Source organism: Scyliorhinus torazame, chromosome 31 (genome assembly GCF_047496885.1).
Source record: "Scyliorhinus torazame isolate Kashiwa2021f chromosome 31, sScyTor2.1, whole genome shotgun sequence".
In the NCBI taxonomy this organism is placed as follows: domain Eukaryota; kingdom Metazoa; phylum Chordata; class Chondrichthyes; order Carcharhiniformes; family Scyliorhinidae; genus Scyliorhinus; species Scyliorhinus torazame.
Genome location: NC_092737.1, coordinates 29,310,020 through 29,327,890, shown reverse-complemented (window position 1 = coordinate 29,327,890; position 17,871 = coordinate 29,310,020). Strand labels below are relative to the sequence as shown.

The window sequence follows — 17,871 nt, the reverse complement described above, 5'->3', positions numbered from 1 at the left end:
CCACCAATCTTCGTATCGTCTGCAAATTTACTGACCCACCCTTCAACTCCCTCATCCAAGTCATTAATGAAAATCACAAACAGCAGAGGACCCAGAACTGATCCCTGCAGTACGCCACTGGTAACTGGGATCCAGGCTGAATATTTGCCATCCACCACCACTCTGACTTCTATCGGTTAGCCAGTTCGTTATCCAACTGGCCAAATTTCCCACTATCCCATGCCTCCTTACTTTCTGCATAAGCCTACCATGGGGAACTTTATCAAATGCCTTACTAAAATCCATGTACACTACACCCACTGTTTTACCTTCATCCACATGCTTGGTCACCTCCTCAAATAATTGAATAAGACTTGTAAGGCAAGGCCTACCCCTCACAAATCCGTGCTGACTATCCCTAATCAAGCAGTGTCTTTCCAGATGCTCAGAAATCCTATTATTCAGTACCCTTTCCATTACTTTGCCTACCACCGAAGTAAGACTAACTGGCCTGTAATTCCCAGGGTTATCCCTAGTTCCTTTTTTGAACAGGGGCACGACATTCGCCACTCTCCAATCCCCTGGTACCACCCCTGTTGACAGTGAGGACGAAAAGATAATTGCCAACGGCTCTGCAATTTCATCTCTTGCTTCCCATAGAATCCTTGGATACATCCCGTCAGGCCCCGGGGACTTGTCTATCCTCAAGTTTTTCAAAATGCCCAACACATCTTCCTTCCTAACAAGTATTTCCTCGAGCTTACCAATCTGTTTCACACTGTCCTCTCCAACAATATCGCCCCTCTCATTTGTAAATACAGAAGAAAAGTACTCGTTCAAGGCCTCTCCTATCTCTTCAGACTCAATACACAATCTCCCGCTACTGTCCTTGATCGGACCTACCCTCGCTCTAGTCATTCTCATATTTCTCACATATGTGTAAAAGGCCTTGGGGTTTTCCTTGATCCTACCCGCCAAAGATTGTTCATGCCCTCTCTTAGCTCTCCTAATCCCTTTCTTCAGTTCCCTCCTGGCTATCTTGTATCCCTCCAATGCCTTGTCTGAACCTTGTTTCCTCAGCCTTACATAAGTCACCTTTTTCCTCTTAACAAGACATTCAACCTCTCTTGCCAAACATGGTTCCCTCACTCGACCATCTCGTCCCTGCCTGACAGGGACATACATATCAAGGACACGTAGCACCTGTTCCTTGAACAAGTTCCACATTTCACTTGTGTCCTTCCCTGCCAGCCTATGTTCCCAACTTATGCACTTCAATTCTTGTCTGACAACATCGTATTTACCCTTCCCCCAATTGTAAACCTTGCCCTGTTGCACGTACCTATCCCTCTCCATTACTAAAGTGAAAGTCACAGAATTGTGGTCACTATCTCCAAAATGCTCCCCCACTAACAAATCTATCACTTGCCCTGGTTCATTACCCAGTACTAAATCCAATATTGCCCCTCCTCTGGTCGGACAATGTACATACTGTGTTAGAAAAGCTTCCTGGACACACTGCACAAACACCACCCCATCCAAACTATTTGATCTAAAGATTTTCCACTCAATATTTGGGAAGTTAAAGTCGCCCATGACTACTACCCTATGACTTCTGCACCTTTCCAAAATCTGTTTCCCAATCTTTTCCTCCATATCTCTGTTACTATTTGGGGGCCTATAGAAAACTCCTAACAAGGTGACTGCTCCTTTCCTATTTCTGACTTCAACCCATACTACCTCAATAGGGTGATACTCCTCGAACTGCCTTTCTGCAGCTGTTATACTATCTCTAATTAATAATGCCACCCCCCCCCACCTCTTTTACCACCCTCCCTAATCGTATTGAAACATCTATAACCGGGGACCTCCAACAACCATTTCTGCCCCTCTTCTATCCAAGTTTCCGTAATGGCCACCACATCGTAGACCATTCTTTGTTTCACAATGTTCTTTACCTCAATTAATCGCCCCCCTTCTGCCCTCATTTTGCCAAATAAAATGAACTACCCAATCTCTAATCTCTCCTCGTAGCTACACTATTCTAGCCATGGCAACATTCTTCCAAACCTCCTCTGCACTCTCTCCGGAGCAATTACGTCGTTACTGTATAGCAGTGACCAGAACTGCACGCAATTCTCCAGTTGTGGCATTACTAAATTCTGACATTATATCCTTTCTGTTATATTGTATTCCACTGCCAATAATGGAGAGCATTCCATAAGCTTTCTTTACAACCTTAATTACTTGAAGTGCTGCCATTAGGCACTTGTGTGCTTATAGACGAAGGTCTCTTACTTCATCTACCTCTTTCAGTATATTCCAATTTATTGTGTCCTCCATGTAACTGTTCCACCCCTCCAAATGTATGACTTCACATTTCTCTGTGTTAAATTTCATGTGCTGCTTTACCGCAAACTCCACCAACCCATCATTTTGGAAATTATTTCTATCTGCATCACTGTTCACCACGCGACCGATTTTTATGTTGCCTGCAAATTTCAAAATCGTGCCGCCCCCTCCCCCACGTACACGTCCAAATCTTTAATATATAACACACACAGTAAGGGTCACAACACGGAACCCTATGAACCCAAGACTATCCAACCTGTTTTCATAACTGAAAGGTTCATTCTCAGGCAACATCCTGATGAAACAACTTTCCAATTCTAAGGGCTGCCATCAACTATTACCCTTTGGTTCCTTTGCTAAGCCAAAATTTTTATACAGCATGCTACATTGCCCGGTATCCCATGTATTTCACTTGTCAAACATCCAGGCACACAACATCCATTGCACAACCTTCCTCAAATTGTTTGGAATTGCCTTCGATCACTCTTTAAACAATGGACCCACGTATGTATTTTTTCAGTCCTCTGGTGCCTCCCCTGTGTCTAGTGAGGATTGGAACATGGTCCTGAGAGCAGCATCTGTATCCTCCCTGACATCCTTCAGTAATCTCAGAAACAATCCATCTGAGGCTGGCGACTGATCAACTTTCAAGGATTTCAAACCTTTGAGCATTTTCTCTTTATGATTATCCCATCCAATACCTCGTAGCGTTTCTCTTGGGAACGTATATCTGCAACGTTATATTGCTCTGTAAACACGGAGAAACAAACATCATTTAAAGTCCTTCTCACAGCCGCTATATATCCAGATACAAGTTCCCTTCCTCATCACTGATAGGTCCCACGTTTCCTGAACTATGTTTTTAGCATTAATGTACTGGTAAACCATATTTGGTGTTTCTTGACATTACTTGCTTTCTTTTTCCATGCCTTATTTTTAATTTCCATGTTTCTTTTTCTGTTTTACTTCTTGCTTGCACATCCTGTACTCGTCTAGACAATCTGCAGGGCTTAGTTAATCGTCTGACGCCTGCCTTCTCTTTTGTTGAATCTTCCCTTGTATTCCTCCAGACAGCAACGGTGCTAGATTCGGCAGTATTAATTTTACTCTTACTTTTGGAGGGGACATGTCTATTCTGTACATTTAAGACCTCGCGTTTTAGTGCTTCCCACTGGTATTCCACTGATCTATCCTCCAGTAGTGACGGCCAGTCCAGCTCAGACATGTTCCTTCTAATTTCTGCAAAACTTGCCTTCTCCCAGTTCATTATTCTACCTCTATCGTTAGACGTTTCGATGGCAATACTGAATCGAACTGAATTGTGATCAGTCCCCTCGACATGGTCGCCAACTGTCACTTCACCCACTTGCGCTTTTTCGTTCCCAAAGATCAGCTCTGTACTTGCAGCTCCTCTTGCCCGGTTGTCACCAATTGGTTGAAATTGTTTTCGCGGACACACTGCGCAAATTTTCGTCCCTCTGTTTCCATCATGTTTTTTGAATCCCAGTTAATATTGGTATCGAGAGGATCTCCTGCTATTATTGTCTTGCTCTAACAGGCAGACATTTGCCTGTATATTTTCTCTTCTGTCTCCCTTTAGTTACCCGATTTCTAAAGTAAACTTCAGTTGTGTCACTGCCATTTTTGTATTTCTAAGTTTAACCCATAATGTTGCATTTGGTGACCCGTTTAGTAGATCATCACTTCTCACAACAAGGATTGATGATTTCACTATTTAACCATTGATTATTGCTCTCCCTCCTCTAACTCAATTCTGCCTAAAAATTCTGCATTCTGAAATATTGAGCTGCAAACATTGCCCCTCCTTTCGTCAGGTTTCCGTTATCGTAACAACATCGTGCTATCATATGTCTACTTGTGCACTTAACTCATCTTCTTTCTGATATTCCTTGCATTGAGGTATGAACAGTAACAATTTTCCAATTAAATGCTTTTCTTTTCATTAACTGCGGAGAAGGAATTGGGAGGTAAGTTCTTCCTTTAAAAACACTTACCTTCACAGGAGCAGGCCTTGGGATTTCGGCGGGAGCGGTGCGCAAGTGAGTTCTGGGAGGTACGTTTTTCCTTTGAAACCACTTACCTAGTCCCGTTTCTGTTCTTCTTTTCTGTTTTATTTTTTATTTTATTTTTTAATATAAGGCGGGACCCGGAAGTTCGACTTCTGGGAAGCCCCCCCCCCCCCCCCCCCAACAACCAATAAATTCTGGTGGAGAGAATCACAAACAGCAGAGGACCCAGAACTGATCCCTGCGGTACGCCACTGGTAACTGGGATCCAGGCTGAATATTTGCCATCCACCACCACTCTGACTTCTATCGGTTAGCCAGTTCATTATCCAACTGGCCAAATTTCCCACTATCCCATGCCTCCTTACTTTCTGCATAAGCCTACCATGGGGAACTTTATCAAATGCCTTACTAAAATCCATGTACACTACACCCACTGTTTTACCTTCATCCACATGCTTGGTCACCTCCTCAAATAATTGAATAAGACTTGTAAGGCAAGGCCTACCCCTCACAAATCCGTGCTGACTATCCCTAATCAAGCAGTGTCTTTCCAGATGCTCAGAAATCCTATTATTCAGTACCCTTTCCATTACTTTGCCTACCACCGAAGTAAGACTAACTGGCCTGTAATTCCCAGGGTTATCCCTAGTTCCTTTTTTGAACAGGGGCACGACATTCGCCACTCTCCAATCCCCTGGTACCACCCCTGTTGACAGTGAGGACGAAAAGATAATTGCCAACGGCTCTGCAATTTCATCTCTTGCTTCCCATAGAATCCTTGGATACATCCAGTCAGGCCCCGGGGACTTGTCTATCCTCAAGTTTTTCAAAATGCCCAACACATCTTCCTTCCTAACAAGTATTTCCTCGAGCTTACCAATCTGTTTCACACTGTCCTCTCCAACAATATCGCCCCTCTCATTTGTAAATACAGAAGAAAAGTACTCGTTCAAGGCCTCTCCTATCTCTTCAGACTCAATACACAATCTCCCGCTACTGTCCTTGATCGGACCTACCCTCGCTCTAGTCATTCTCATATTTCTCACATATGTGTAAAAGGCCTTGGGGTTTTCCTTGATCCTACCCGCCAAAGATTGTTCATGCCCTCTCTTAGCTCTCCTAATCCCTTTCTTCAGTTCCCTCCTGGCTATCTTGTATCCCTCCAATGCCTTGTCTGAACCTTGTTTCCTCAGCCTTACATAAGTCACCTTTTTCCTCTTAACAAGACATTCAACCTCTCTTGCCAAACATGGTTCCCTCACTCGACCATCTCGTCCCTGCCTGACAGGGACATACATATCAAGGACACGTAGCACCTGTTCCTTGAACAAGTTCCACATTTCACTTGTGTCCTCCCCTGCCAGCCTATGTTCCCAACTTATGCACTTCAATTCTTGTCTGACAACATCGTATTTACCCTTCCCCCAATTGTAAACCTTGCCCTGTTGCACGTACCTATCCCTCTCCATTACTAAAGTGAAAGTCACAGAATTGTGGTCACTATCTCCAAAATGCTCCCCCACTAACAAATCTATCACTTGCCCTGGTTCATTACCCAGTACTAAATCCAATATTGCCCCTCCTCTGGTCGGACAATCTACATACTGCGTTAGAAAAGCTTCCTGGACACACTGCACAAACACCACCCCATCCAAACTATTTGATCTAAAGATTTTCCACTCAATATTTGGGAAGTTAAAGTCGCCCATGACTACTACCCTATGACTTCTGCACCTTTCCAAAATCTGTTTCCCAATCTTTTCCTCCATATCTCTGTTACTATTTGGGGGCCTATAGAAAACTCCTAACAAGGTGACTGCTCCTTTCCTATTTCTGACTTCAACCCATACTACCTCAATAGGGTGATACTCCTCGAACTGCCTTTCTGCAGCTGTTATACTATCTCTAATTAATAATGCCACCCCCCCCCCCCCCCACCTCTTTTACCACCCTCCCTAATCGTATTGAAACATCTATAACCGGGGACCTCCAACAACCATTTCTGCCCCTCTTCTATCCAAGTTTCCGTAATGGCCACCACATCGTAGACCATTCTTTGTTTCACAATGTTCTTTACCTCAATTAATCGCCCCCCTTCTGCCCTCATTTTGCCAAATAAAATGAACTACCCAATCTCTAATCTCTCCTCGTAGCTACACTATTCTAGCCATGGCAACATTCTTCCAAACCTCCTCTGCACTCTCTCCGGAGCAATTACGTCGTTACTGTATAGCAGTGACCAGAACTGCACGCAATTCTCCAGTTGTGGCATTACTAAATTCTGACATTATATCCTTTCTGTTATATTGTATTCCACTGCCAATAATGGAGAGCATTCCATAAGCTTTCTTTACAACCTTAATTACTTGAAGTGCTGCCATTAGGCACTTGTGTGCTTATAGACGAAGGTCTCTTACTTCATCTACCTCTTTCAGTATATTCCAATTTATTGTGTCCTCCATGTAACTGTTCCACCCCTCCAAATGTATGACTTCACATTTCTCTGTGTTAAATTTCATGTGCTGCTTTACCGCAAACTCCACCAACCCATCATTTTGGAAATTATTTCTATCTGCATCACTGTTCACCACGCGACCGATTTTTATGTTGCCTGCAAATTTCAAAATCGTGCCGCCCCCTCCCCCACGTACACGTCCAAATCTTTAATATATAACACACACAGTAAGGGTCACAACACGGAACCCTATGAACCCAAGACTATCCAACCTGTTTTCATAACTGAAAGGTTCATTCTCAGGCAACATCCTGATGAAACAACTTTCCAATTCTAAGGGCTGCCATCAACTATTACCCTTTGGTTCCTTTGCTAAGCCAAAATTTTTATACAGCATGCTACATTGCCCGGTATCCCATGTATTTCACTTGTCAAACATCCAGGCACACAACATCCATTGCACAACCTTCCTCAAATTGTTTGGAATTGCCTTCGATCACTCTTTAAACAATGGACCCACGTATGTATTTTTTCAGTCCTCTGGTGCCTCCCCTGTGTCTAGTGAGGATTGGAACATGGTCCTGAGAGCAGCATCTGTATCCTCCCTGACATCCTTCAGTAATCTCAGAAACAATCCATCTGAGGCTGGCGACTGATCAACTTTCAAGGATTTCAAACCTTTGAGCATTTTCTCTTTATGATTATCCCATCCAATACCTCGTAGCGTTTCTCTTGGGAACGTATATCTGCAACGTTATATTGCTCTGTAAACACGGAGAAACAAACATCATTTAAAGTCCTTCTCACAGCCGCTATATATCCAGATACAAGTTCCCTTCCTCATCACTGATAGGTCCCACGTTTCCTGAACTATGTTTTTAGCATTAATGTATTGGTAAACCATATTTGGTGTTTCTTGACATTACTTGCTTTCTTTTTCCATGCCTTATTTTTAATTTCCATGTTTCTTTTTCTGTTTTACTTCTTGCTTGCACATCCTGTACTCGTCTAGACAATCTGCAGGGCTTAGTTAATCGTCTGACGCCTGCCTTCTCTTTTGTTGAATCTTCCCTTGTATTCCTCCAGACAGCAACGGTGCTAGATTCGGCAGTATTAATTTTACTCTTACTTTTGGAGGGGACATGTCTATTCTGTACATTTAAGACCTCGCGTTTCAGTGCTTCCCACTGGTATTCCACTGATCTATCCTCCAGTAGTGACGGCCAGTCCAGCTCAGACATGTTCCTTCTAATTTCTGCAAAACTTGCCTTCTCCCAGTTCATTATTCTACCTCTATCGTTAGACGTTTCGATGGCAATACTGAATCGAACTGAATTGTGATCAGTCCCCTCGACATGGTCGCCAACTGTCACTTCACCCACTTGCGCTTTTTCGTTCCCAAAGATCAGCTCTGTACTTGCAGCTCCTCTTGCCCGGTTGTCACCAATTGGTTGAAATTGTTTTCGCGGACACACTGCGCAAATTTTCGTCCCTCTGTTTCCATCATGTTTTTTGAATCCCAGTTAATATTGGTATCGAGAGGATCTCCTGCTATTATTGTCTTGCTCTAACAGGCAGACATTTGCCTGTATATTTTCTCTTCTGTCTCCCTTTAGTTACCCGATTTCTAAAGTAAACTTCAGTTGTGTCACTGCCATTTTTGTATTTCTAAGTTTAACCCATAATGTTGCATTTGGTGACCCGTTTAGTAGATCATCACTTCTCACAACAAGGATTGATGATTTCACTATTTAACCATTGATTATTGCTCTCCCTCCTCTAACTCAATTCTGCCTAAAAATTCTGCATTCTGAAATATTGAGCTGCAAACATTGCCCCTCCTTTCGTCAGGTTTCCGTTATCGTAACAACATCGTGCTATCATATGTCTACTTGTGCACTTAACTCATCTTCTTTCTAATATTCCTTGCATTGAGGTATGAACAGTAACAATTTTCCAATTAAATGCTTTTCTTTTCATTAACTGCGGAGAAGGAATTGGGAGGTAAGTTCTTCCTTTAAAAACACTTACCTTCACAGGAGCAGGCCTTGGGATTTCGGCGGGAGCGGTGCGCAAGTGAGTTCTGGGAGGTACGTTTTTCCTTTGAAAACACTTACCTAGTCCCGTTTCTGTTCTTCTTTTCTGTTTTATTTTTTATTTTATTTTTTAATATAAGGCGGGACCCGGAAGTTCGACTTCTGGGAAGCCCCCCCCCCCCCCACAACCAATAAATTCTGGTGGAGAGGAAACCCGAGACACTACACGTGCAGTGTCTCCCACCCACCCTCCTCCTCTAACCTAATAATAAGATCCATTGGTATGAGGTAAGTGCCATATTATATGATGATTATTAGCATTATTATATTATATTATTAGCATTGCGCAGGTCAAAGAGACACAGCCTGAGTGAGAGAGATACAGACAGTGAGAATTTGGTAGTTTGGTGCAGTGAGGTGACCAGGAAAGGTAAGTGGTTAATCTAATTGTGCTGTTTTTCAGTTAAAGGTGCAGTGTAGATTAGTGTCTGATTGGCTGAAGCTGCCCCCACCATAAACTTAAATTAAACTAATTAATTAATTAGTGATGGCTGGTCAGGTGATGTGCTTGAGCTGCTTGATGTGGGAGCTGGCAGATCCCATTGTGAGCTGCAACGACCACATCTGCAGTAAGTGTTGGCTTCTCGAAGAGCTCCGGTTCAGAGTTGATGAGCTGGAGTCTGAGCTTCAAACAGTGAGGCACATCTGGGAGGGGGAGACTTACCTGGACACTGTGTTTCAGGAGGCAGTCACACCTGTCAGAGTAAGTAGTTTAAATCCTGCCAGTGGCCAAGGACAGCAGCGTGTGACTGAAAGTCAGGCAGGTAAAGGGAACCAGCAGTCAGGAACTCAGGAGCCTCAGCCCTTGACTCTGTCCAACAGGTATGAGGCACTTGCTCCCTGTGTGGATGGCGAACAGGATTGCAGGAAGCATGAGTCAGCTGACCAAGGCACCATGGTTCAGCAGGCCATTCAAGGGGAGGGAGTAAATAGGCAAGTTATAGTTGTAGGGATTCTATTATCAGGGGGATAGATAGTATCCTTTGTGAGCAGGATAAAGAGTCCCGCATGGTATGTTGCCTGCCCGGTACTAGGGTGCATCTCTGACCGCCTTGAAAGGATACTGGAGAGGGAGGGGGAGGATCCAGTTGTTGTGGTCCATGTCGGTACCAACAACAGAGGCAAGTCTAGGAAAGAGGACCTGTTTAGAGATTATAAAGAGCTAGGATTCAAATTTAAAAAACGGTCCTCAAGGGTCATAATCTCCGGATTACTGCCCGAGTCACGTGCAAATTGGCATAGGGAGGCAAGAATAAGGGAAGTTAACACGTGGCTGAAAGAACAGTGTGGGAATGAGGGGTTCCTTTTCATGGGACACTGGCATCAGTTTTGGGAAAGGGGGGACCTATACCGTTGGGATGGTCTCCACCTGGACCGAGCTGGGACCTGTGTTCTGGCGAAAAGAGTAAATAGGGTGGTCAATAGGACTTTAAACTGAAGATTGGGATGGGAAGGGAAAGTCAGGGAACCAAGAGGTGAAGTAATCAGCGGGGAGCGTAGCTGCTTAGGAATACAAAAAAACACGAACAGAGAAAACTCAAGAGTGGTTACGATTGTCCCCATCCCACAAAATATGACAGTGTATGGAAAGGCTCAGTAAACCAAGGTCCACCACACTAAGAAAACAAAAAGGGACGGTCAATAGAGAATTAAAGGTGCTATATTTAAATGCGCGCACTGTACGGAACAAGGTAGATGAGCTTGTGGTCCAGATTGTGACTGGCAGGTATGATGTGATAGGCATCACAGAGACATGGTTGCAGGGGGTTCAGGACTGGCATTTAAACATCCAGGGATTCACAACCTATCGAAAAGACAGAGAGGTGGGCAGAGGGGGCGGGGTTGCCTTGTTAATTAGGAATGAAACTAAATCAATAGCACTAAACGACATAGGGTCAGATGATGTGGAGTCTGTGTGGGTAGAGTTGAGGAACCACAAAGGCAAAAAAACCATAATGGGAGTTATGTACAGGCCTCCTAACAGTGGTCAGGTCCGGGGGCACAAAATGCACCACGAAATAGAAAGTGCATGTCAGAAAGGCAAGGTCACAGTGATCATGGGGGACTTCAATATGCAGGTGGACTGGGTAAATAATGCTGCCAGTGGACCCAAGGAAAGGGAATTCATTGAATGTTTACAGGAGGGCTTTTTGGAACAGCTTGTGATGGAGCCCACGAGGGTTCAGGCCATTCTGGACTTAGTGTTATATAATGAGCCAGACTTGATTAAAGATCTTAAAGTAAGGGAGCACGTAGGAGGCAGTGATCATAATATGGTAGAATTCAATCTCCAATTTGAAAGAAAGAAGGTAGCATCAGATGTGAAGGTGTTACAGTTAAATAAAGGTAACTACAGGGGCATGAGAGAGGAACTGACGAAAATCAACTGGGAGCGGAGCCCAGTGTGAAAGACAGTAGAACAGCAATGGGAGGAGTTTCTGGGAGTAATTGAGGACACAGTCCAGAGGTTCATCCCAAATAAAAGAAAGGTTATCAGAGGGGGGAATAGGCAGCCATGGCTGACAAAGCAATTTCGGGAATGCATCAAAGCAAAAGAGAAAGCCTATAATGTGGGAAGTCAGAAGATTGGGACGACTACAAAAACAAACAGAGGATAACAAAGAGAGAAATAAGGAAAGAGAGGATCAAATTTGAAGGTAGCCTAGCCAGTAACATTAGGAATGATAGTAAAAGTTTATTTAAATACATTAAAAACAAACGGGAGCCAAAAGTTGACATTGGGCCTGTCCAAAATGACGCTGGTAATTTTGTGATGGGAGACAAGGAAATAGCTGAGGAACTGAATAAGTACTTTGCGTCAGTCTTCACAGGAGAAGACATGAGTAATATCCAACAATTCCGGAGAGTCAGGGGACAGAGTTGAATATGGTAGCCATCAGAAAGGAGAAAGTGCTAGAGAAACTAAGAGGTCTAAAAATTTATAAATCCCCGGGCCCAGATGGCCTACATCCTAGAGTTCTAAAGGAGATAGCTGAAGAAATAGTGGAGGCGTTAGTTATGATCTTTCAAAAGTCACTGGAGTCAGGGAAAGTCCCAGAGGATTGGAAAATCGCTGTTGTAAACCCCCTGTTCAAGAAGGGAACAAGGAAAACGATGGAAAATTTTAGGCCAATTAGCCTAACCTCGGTTGTTGGCAAGATTCTAGAATCCATTGTTAAGGATGAGATTTCTAAATCCTTGGAAGTGCAGGGTCGGATTAGGAGAAGTCAGCATGGATTTAGTAAGGGGAGGTCGTGCCTGACAAACCTGTTAGGGTTCTTTGAAGAGATTGAAGAGGTAACAAATAGGTTAGACCAAGGAGAGCCAATGGATGTTATCTATCTTGACTTCCAAAAGGCCTTTGATAAGGTGCCTCACGGAAGACTGCTGAGTAAAATAAGGGCCCATGGTATTCGATGCAAGGTACTAACATGGATTGACGATTGGCTGTCAGGCAGAAGGCAGAGAGTTGGGATAAAAGGTTCTTTTTCGGAATGGCAACCGGTGACGAGTGGTGTCCCGCAGGGTTCAGTGTAGGGGCCACAGCTGTTCTCTTTATATATTAACGATCTAGATGACGGGACTGGGGGCATTCTGGCTAAGTTTGCCGATGATACAAAGATAGGTGGAGGGGCAGGTAGTATGGAGGAGGTGGGGAGGCTGCAGAAAGATTTAGACAGTTTAGGAGAGTGGTCCAAGAAATGGCTGATGAAATTCAACGTGGGCAAGTGCGAGGTCTTGCACTTTGGAAAAAAGAATAGAGGCATGGACTATTTTCTAAACGGTGACAAAATTCATAATGCTGAAATGCAAAGGGACTTGGGAGTCCTAGTCCAGGATTCTCTAAAGGTAAACTTGCAGGTTGAGTCCGTAATTAAGAAAGCAAATGCAATGTTGTCATTCATCTCAAGAGGCTTGGAATATAAAAGCAGGGATGTACTTCTGAAGCTTTATAAAGCAATAGTTAGGCCCCATTTAGAATACTGTGAGCAATTTTGGTCCCCACACCTCGGGAAGGACATACCGGCACTGGAGCGGGTCCAGCGGAGATTCACACGGATTATCCCAGGAATGGTTGGCCTAACATACGATGAACGTCTGAGGATCCTGGGATTATATTCATTGGAGTTTAGGAGGTTGAGGGGAGATCGAATAGAAACTTACAAGATAATGAATGGCTTAGATAGGGTGGGTGTAGGGAAGTTGTTTCCATTTTCAGGGGAGACTAGGACCCGGGGGCACAGCCTTAGAATAAAAGGGAGTCACTTTAGAACAGAGATGAGGAGAAATTTCTTCAGCCAGAGTGTGGTGGGTCTGTGGATTTAATTGCCACAGAGGGCGGTGGAGGCCGGGACGTTGAGTGACTTTAAGACAGAAGTTGATAAATTCTTGATTTCTCAAGGAATTAAGGGCTATGGAGAGAGAGCGGGTAAATGGAGTTGAAATCAGCCATGATTGAATGGTGGAGTGGACTCGATGGGCCGAATGGCCTTACTTGCACTCCTATGTCTTATGGTCTTATGGAGCACTTGTGAACACGTAATATTGCCAATGTTCAAAATAGTGGGTAAATTAAGATCCTTTTCAAATACTTACAGATCGTCCGGAGGGGCCCACACTGACGATGACAACTCTATTTGGCTTATATCTCCAAGGGAAAAGCATCCGTATCACATGTATGGCGCCTGAATACTACACAACGAACAGTTTTTACTTATTGAGGAACGGTAAAGACACAATCATGCCTTGGATATCTACGCAGTGGACGCAACACGGCGCTGAATTCAGAATAGCCAACACATCTACGTCGGATAGCGGGAACTACTCGTGTATCTATGAGACCCAAATCAATGGAAAAGCGTTCAACTCGACCGACAGCAACTTTGTGTCTATTGAAGTCCAAGGTGTGTGAAACATTGCGAAAGGAATGAGAAACAGGCATCAGTATTTTATCACATTCTGATTCGCCCTACGAAACCCTTTCAACCCTGGCTACAGAAAGTAATGGTCTTGCACCCAACTTTTTTGTTAACTACAGCTGCCACGGGGAGATGGTGAGGCAGGACGAACTTCACAGGGCTTATCATTTGGGAAATGCTCCAGAAATACGTGCTCAAATGTCCTCCAAATTCGGAAAACTGGTCTTAGAGGGGAAGGGGTAATTTAGCATGGCACATCGACTTAACCTGAATAACTTTGGACACTAATGGTAATTTAGCATGGCCATTCCACCAGATGTGAAAATCTTTCGACGCTGATGTGCGATTTAAAATGGTTAATGCGTCTCATCTCCACATCTCTGGTCACTAAGGGACAATTTATCATGGCCAATCCATATATGCTGCACATTTCTGGACGCTGAGGGGTAATTTAGTATAGCAATATACCCGTGGCATATCTTACTGGCTATTACTGTAAAATGTGTATGCGCTTATCTTTTTTTTCTCTCCTGGGATATCAGTGTCCTGGTATGCCCAATAAGTGTTATCCATCCTTAATTGATGTTTAATCGGAATGCCATTTCAAAGCATATTAACAATCAAACAGTCTCGTGTGGATTGGGGTCACGTGCGTCGGACCAGGTAAGAGCGCTGACTGTCCTCCCTGAAGGACATTGGTGAATCAGCTGTGGGGTTCCAAACATATTTTGATTGAAACCATTAAACACAGTTGCAATTTCGAAAAAAAGAAATATGGGCATCTTTTTAAAAGTGATACTGCCCCCAACAAAATCAAAGATCGAATGAAACTTAAAACGTCAAACCACAAAGTGATTAAAATGGCCAATAATGAGTGCGGTGCCCAGCGAGCACTGAAGGCGTCGAAAGTACCCGTGGTACACTTCCTTTCCAGGGTCATCCGACCGGGCATGTAGCCGTTAAGAGGGTCAGACAGTCGGCATGGACGATCCCTTCCACACTTGCCACACATCTGGTGGACTTTAACCTGTTGTTGTAAGACTTCTTAATGTTTGCCAATGTCAGCTATTGTAATGAGTCACAAAGAACGTTACAGTACTGAAAAAAGCCATCTGTCACACCATGTCCGTGCCAGCCCTCCACATAAGCAACACGCCTACTATTATTGCCCCATCTTTCCCATTTAACCCCATGCAATCTTCATTACTGGATGCCAAACACATTCTCCCATTGATTGCCTGGATGGAACCTTGGTCTAACCTCTTCTCACCCAATATCCCGGATAATCATTGTGTGTTCAAATATAAAATCAAATACGCATCTGATTGCTATTGTTTAATGCGTCTTTTACTATCCATTTTGTTTCAACACGATTTACAAAGTGCTTTATTTCTTGTTTCTCTGGTCCAATGCTGGTTATACGAAATTATGTGGTAGGTTCGGATCATATACCTTACTGAGAGTAGGAAGTATCCAATCAGAGAATCATAGAATTCCTACAATGAAGGAGGAGATCGTTGGGCCAATCCAGTCTGCACCAACCCTCCGAAAGTTCACCGCACTCGTCCCACTTCCCCATCCAATCCCCGTAACCACAGCTAAACTTCAAATGCTGGATTCTAACGGGGATTTCGCATGGCCAATGCATCGAACGTACAAATCTTTGAAAACAAGGGGCAATTAACCATGGCTAATTGACTTAATCTGCACGTCTTTAGAAACTAAGTGACCATTTTCGCATGGCCAATCCACCTAACCTGCACAACGTATGGAGGAAACCCGAGACACTACACGTGTAGTGTCTCCCACCCGCCCTCCTCCTCTAACCTAATAATAAGACCCATTGGTGTAAGGTAAGTGCCATATTATATTATTATATTATTAGCATTGTGCAGGTCAAGGATTGGAGGTGGAGGAGCAGTCTCTGTCAGCGAGGGAACCTGAGAACATCTCAGAAGGTAAGCAAGTGATTTTTACTTTTATACCTGTTTTTCAAATTGTGTGTGTCGGGGGAAACTGAAGTGACATCACAGAAAGGCTGTGACCTGAGTGGCTGGTTGGGATTCTAACCTAAATTTTTTTGAGTATTTGGGATCTAATTAAACATAATAACTTAATTATAATTTAGAGGATATCTAAGCCAGAGATCGGAGAATATTATAGTTAGCTATCGCATTTCTATTAGAAATCTAGTGCTAGGAAACAGATAGTTGACAGTAACTTTGAAATTTAAAAAAAGTATTTAAAAAAAAAAAAAAAAGACAAATTTTAATTTTAATTAATTGACGCAATGTCAGTTAGAGGGGTGCTGTGCTCTGACTGTGAGATGTGGCAGGTCCGGGAGGCTTCCAGTGTCCCGGATGGCTTCATCTGCAGAAAGTGCACCCAACTGCAGCTCCTCACAGACCGCATGGTTCGGTTGGAGCAGCAATTGGATGCACTTAGGAGCATGCAGGTGGCGGAAAGCGTCATAGATCGCAGTTATGTAAGTGTGGTCACACCCAAGGTGCAGGCAGAGAAATGGGTGACCACCAGAAAGGGCAGGCAGTCAGTGCAGGAATCCCCTGTGGTTGTCCCCCTCTCGAACAGATATACCCCTTTGGATACTGTCGGGGGGGATAGCCTATCAGGGGAAAACAGCAGCAGCCAGAGCAGTGGCACCACGGCTGGCTCTGATGTTCAGAAGGGAGGGTCAAAGCGCAGAAGAGTAATAGTTATAGGGGACTCTATAGTCAGGGGCACAGATAGGCGCTTCTGTGGACGTGAAAGAGACTCCAGGATGGTATGTTGCCTCCCTGGTGCCAGGGTCCAGGATGTCTCCGAACGGGTAGAGGGAATCCTGAAGGGGGAGGGCAAACAGGCAGAGGTCGTTGTACATATTGGTACTAACGACATAGGCAGGAAGGGGCATGAGGTCCTGCAGCAGGAGTTCAGGGAGCTAGGCAGAAAGTTAAAAGACAGGACCTCGAGGGTTGTAATCTCGGGATTACTCCCTGTGCCACGTGCCAGTGAGGCTAGAAATAGGAAGATAGAGCAGACAAACACGTGGCTAAACAGCTGGTGTAGGAGGGAGGGTTTCTGTTATCTGGACCACTGGGAGCTCTTCCGGGGCAGGTGTGACCTGTATAAGATGGACGGGTTGCATCTAAACCGGAGAGGCATAAATATCCTGGCCGCGAGGTTTGCTAGTGTCACACGGGAGGGTTTAAACTAGTATGGCAGGGGGGTGGGCACGGGAGCAATAGGTCAGAAGGTGAGAGCATTGAGGGAGAACTAGGGAATAGGGACAGTGTGGCTCTGAGGCAGCGCAGACGGGGAGAAGTTGCTGAACACAGCGGGTCTGGTGGCCTGAAGTGCATATGTTTTAATGCAAGGAGCATTACGGGTAAGGCAGATGAACTTAGAGCTTGGATTACTACTTGGAACTATGATGTTGTTGCCATTACAGAGACCTGGTTGAGGGAAGGGCAGGATTGGCAGCTAAACGTTCCAGGATTTAGATGTTTCAGGCGGGATAGAGGGGGATGTAAAAGGGGAGGCGGAGTTGCGCTACTTGTTCAGGAGAGTATCACAGCTATACAGCGAGAGGACACCTCAGAGGGCAGTGAGGCTATATGGGTAGAGATCAGGAATAAGAAGGGTGCAGTCACAATGTTGGGGGTATACTACAGGCCTCCCAACAGCCAGCGGGAGATAGAGGAGCAGATAGGTAGACAGATTTTGGAAAAGAGTAAAAACAACAGGGTTGTGGTGATGGGAGACTTCAACTTCCCCAATATTGACTGGGACTCACTTAGTGCCAGGGGCTTAGACGGGGCAGAGTTTGTAAGGAGCATCCAGGAGGGCTTCTTAAAACAATATGTAAACAGTCCAACTAGGGAAGGGGCGGTACTGGACCTGGTATTGGGGAATGAGCCCGGCCAGGTGGTAGATGTTTCAGTAGGGGAGCATTTCGGTAACAGTGACCACAATTCAGTAAGTTTTAAAGTACTGGTGGACAAGGATAAGAGTGGTCCGAGGATGAATGTGCTAAATTGGGG

General features: G+C 44.4%; 1 protein-coding gene across 6 annotated transcripts in view; it reads left to right on the top strand.

Moving 5' to 3' along the window:
* LOC140404772 (scavenger receptor cysteine-rich domain-containing protein DMBT1-like) overlaps positions 1-17,871 on the top strand; it is a 169,010-nt gene that overhangs the window by 114,906 nt on the left and 36,233 nt on the right. For all 6 annotated transcript variants that reach the window (XM_072493492.1, XM_072493495.1, XM_072493497.1 and 3 more), the window contains one exon: positions 13,511-13,816. In XM_072493492.1, the coding sequence (XP_072349593.1) occupies positions 13,511-13,816 (306 nt within the window). The remainder of the gene's footprint in view (positions 1-13,510; positions 13,817-17,871) is intronic.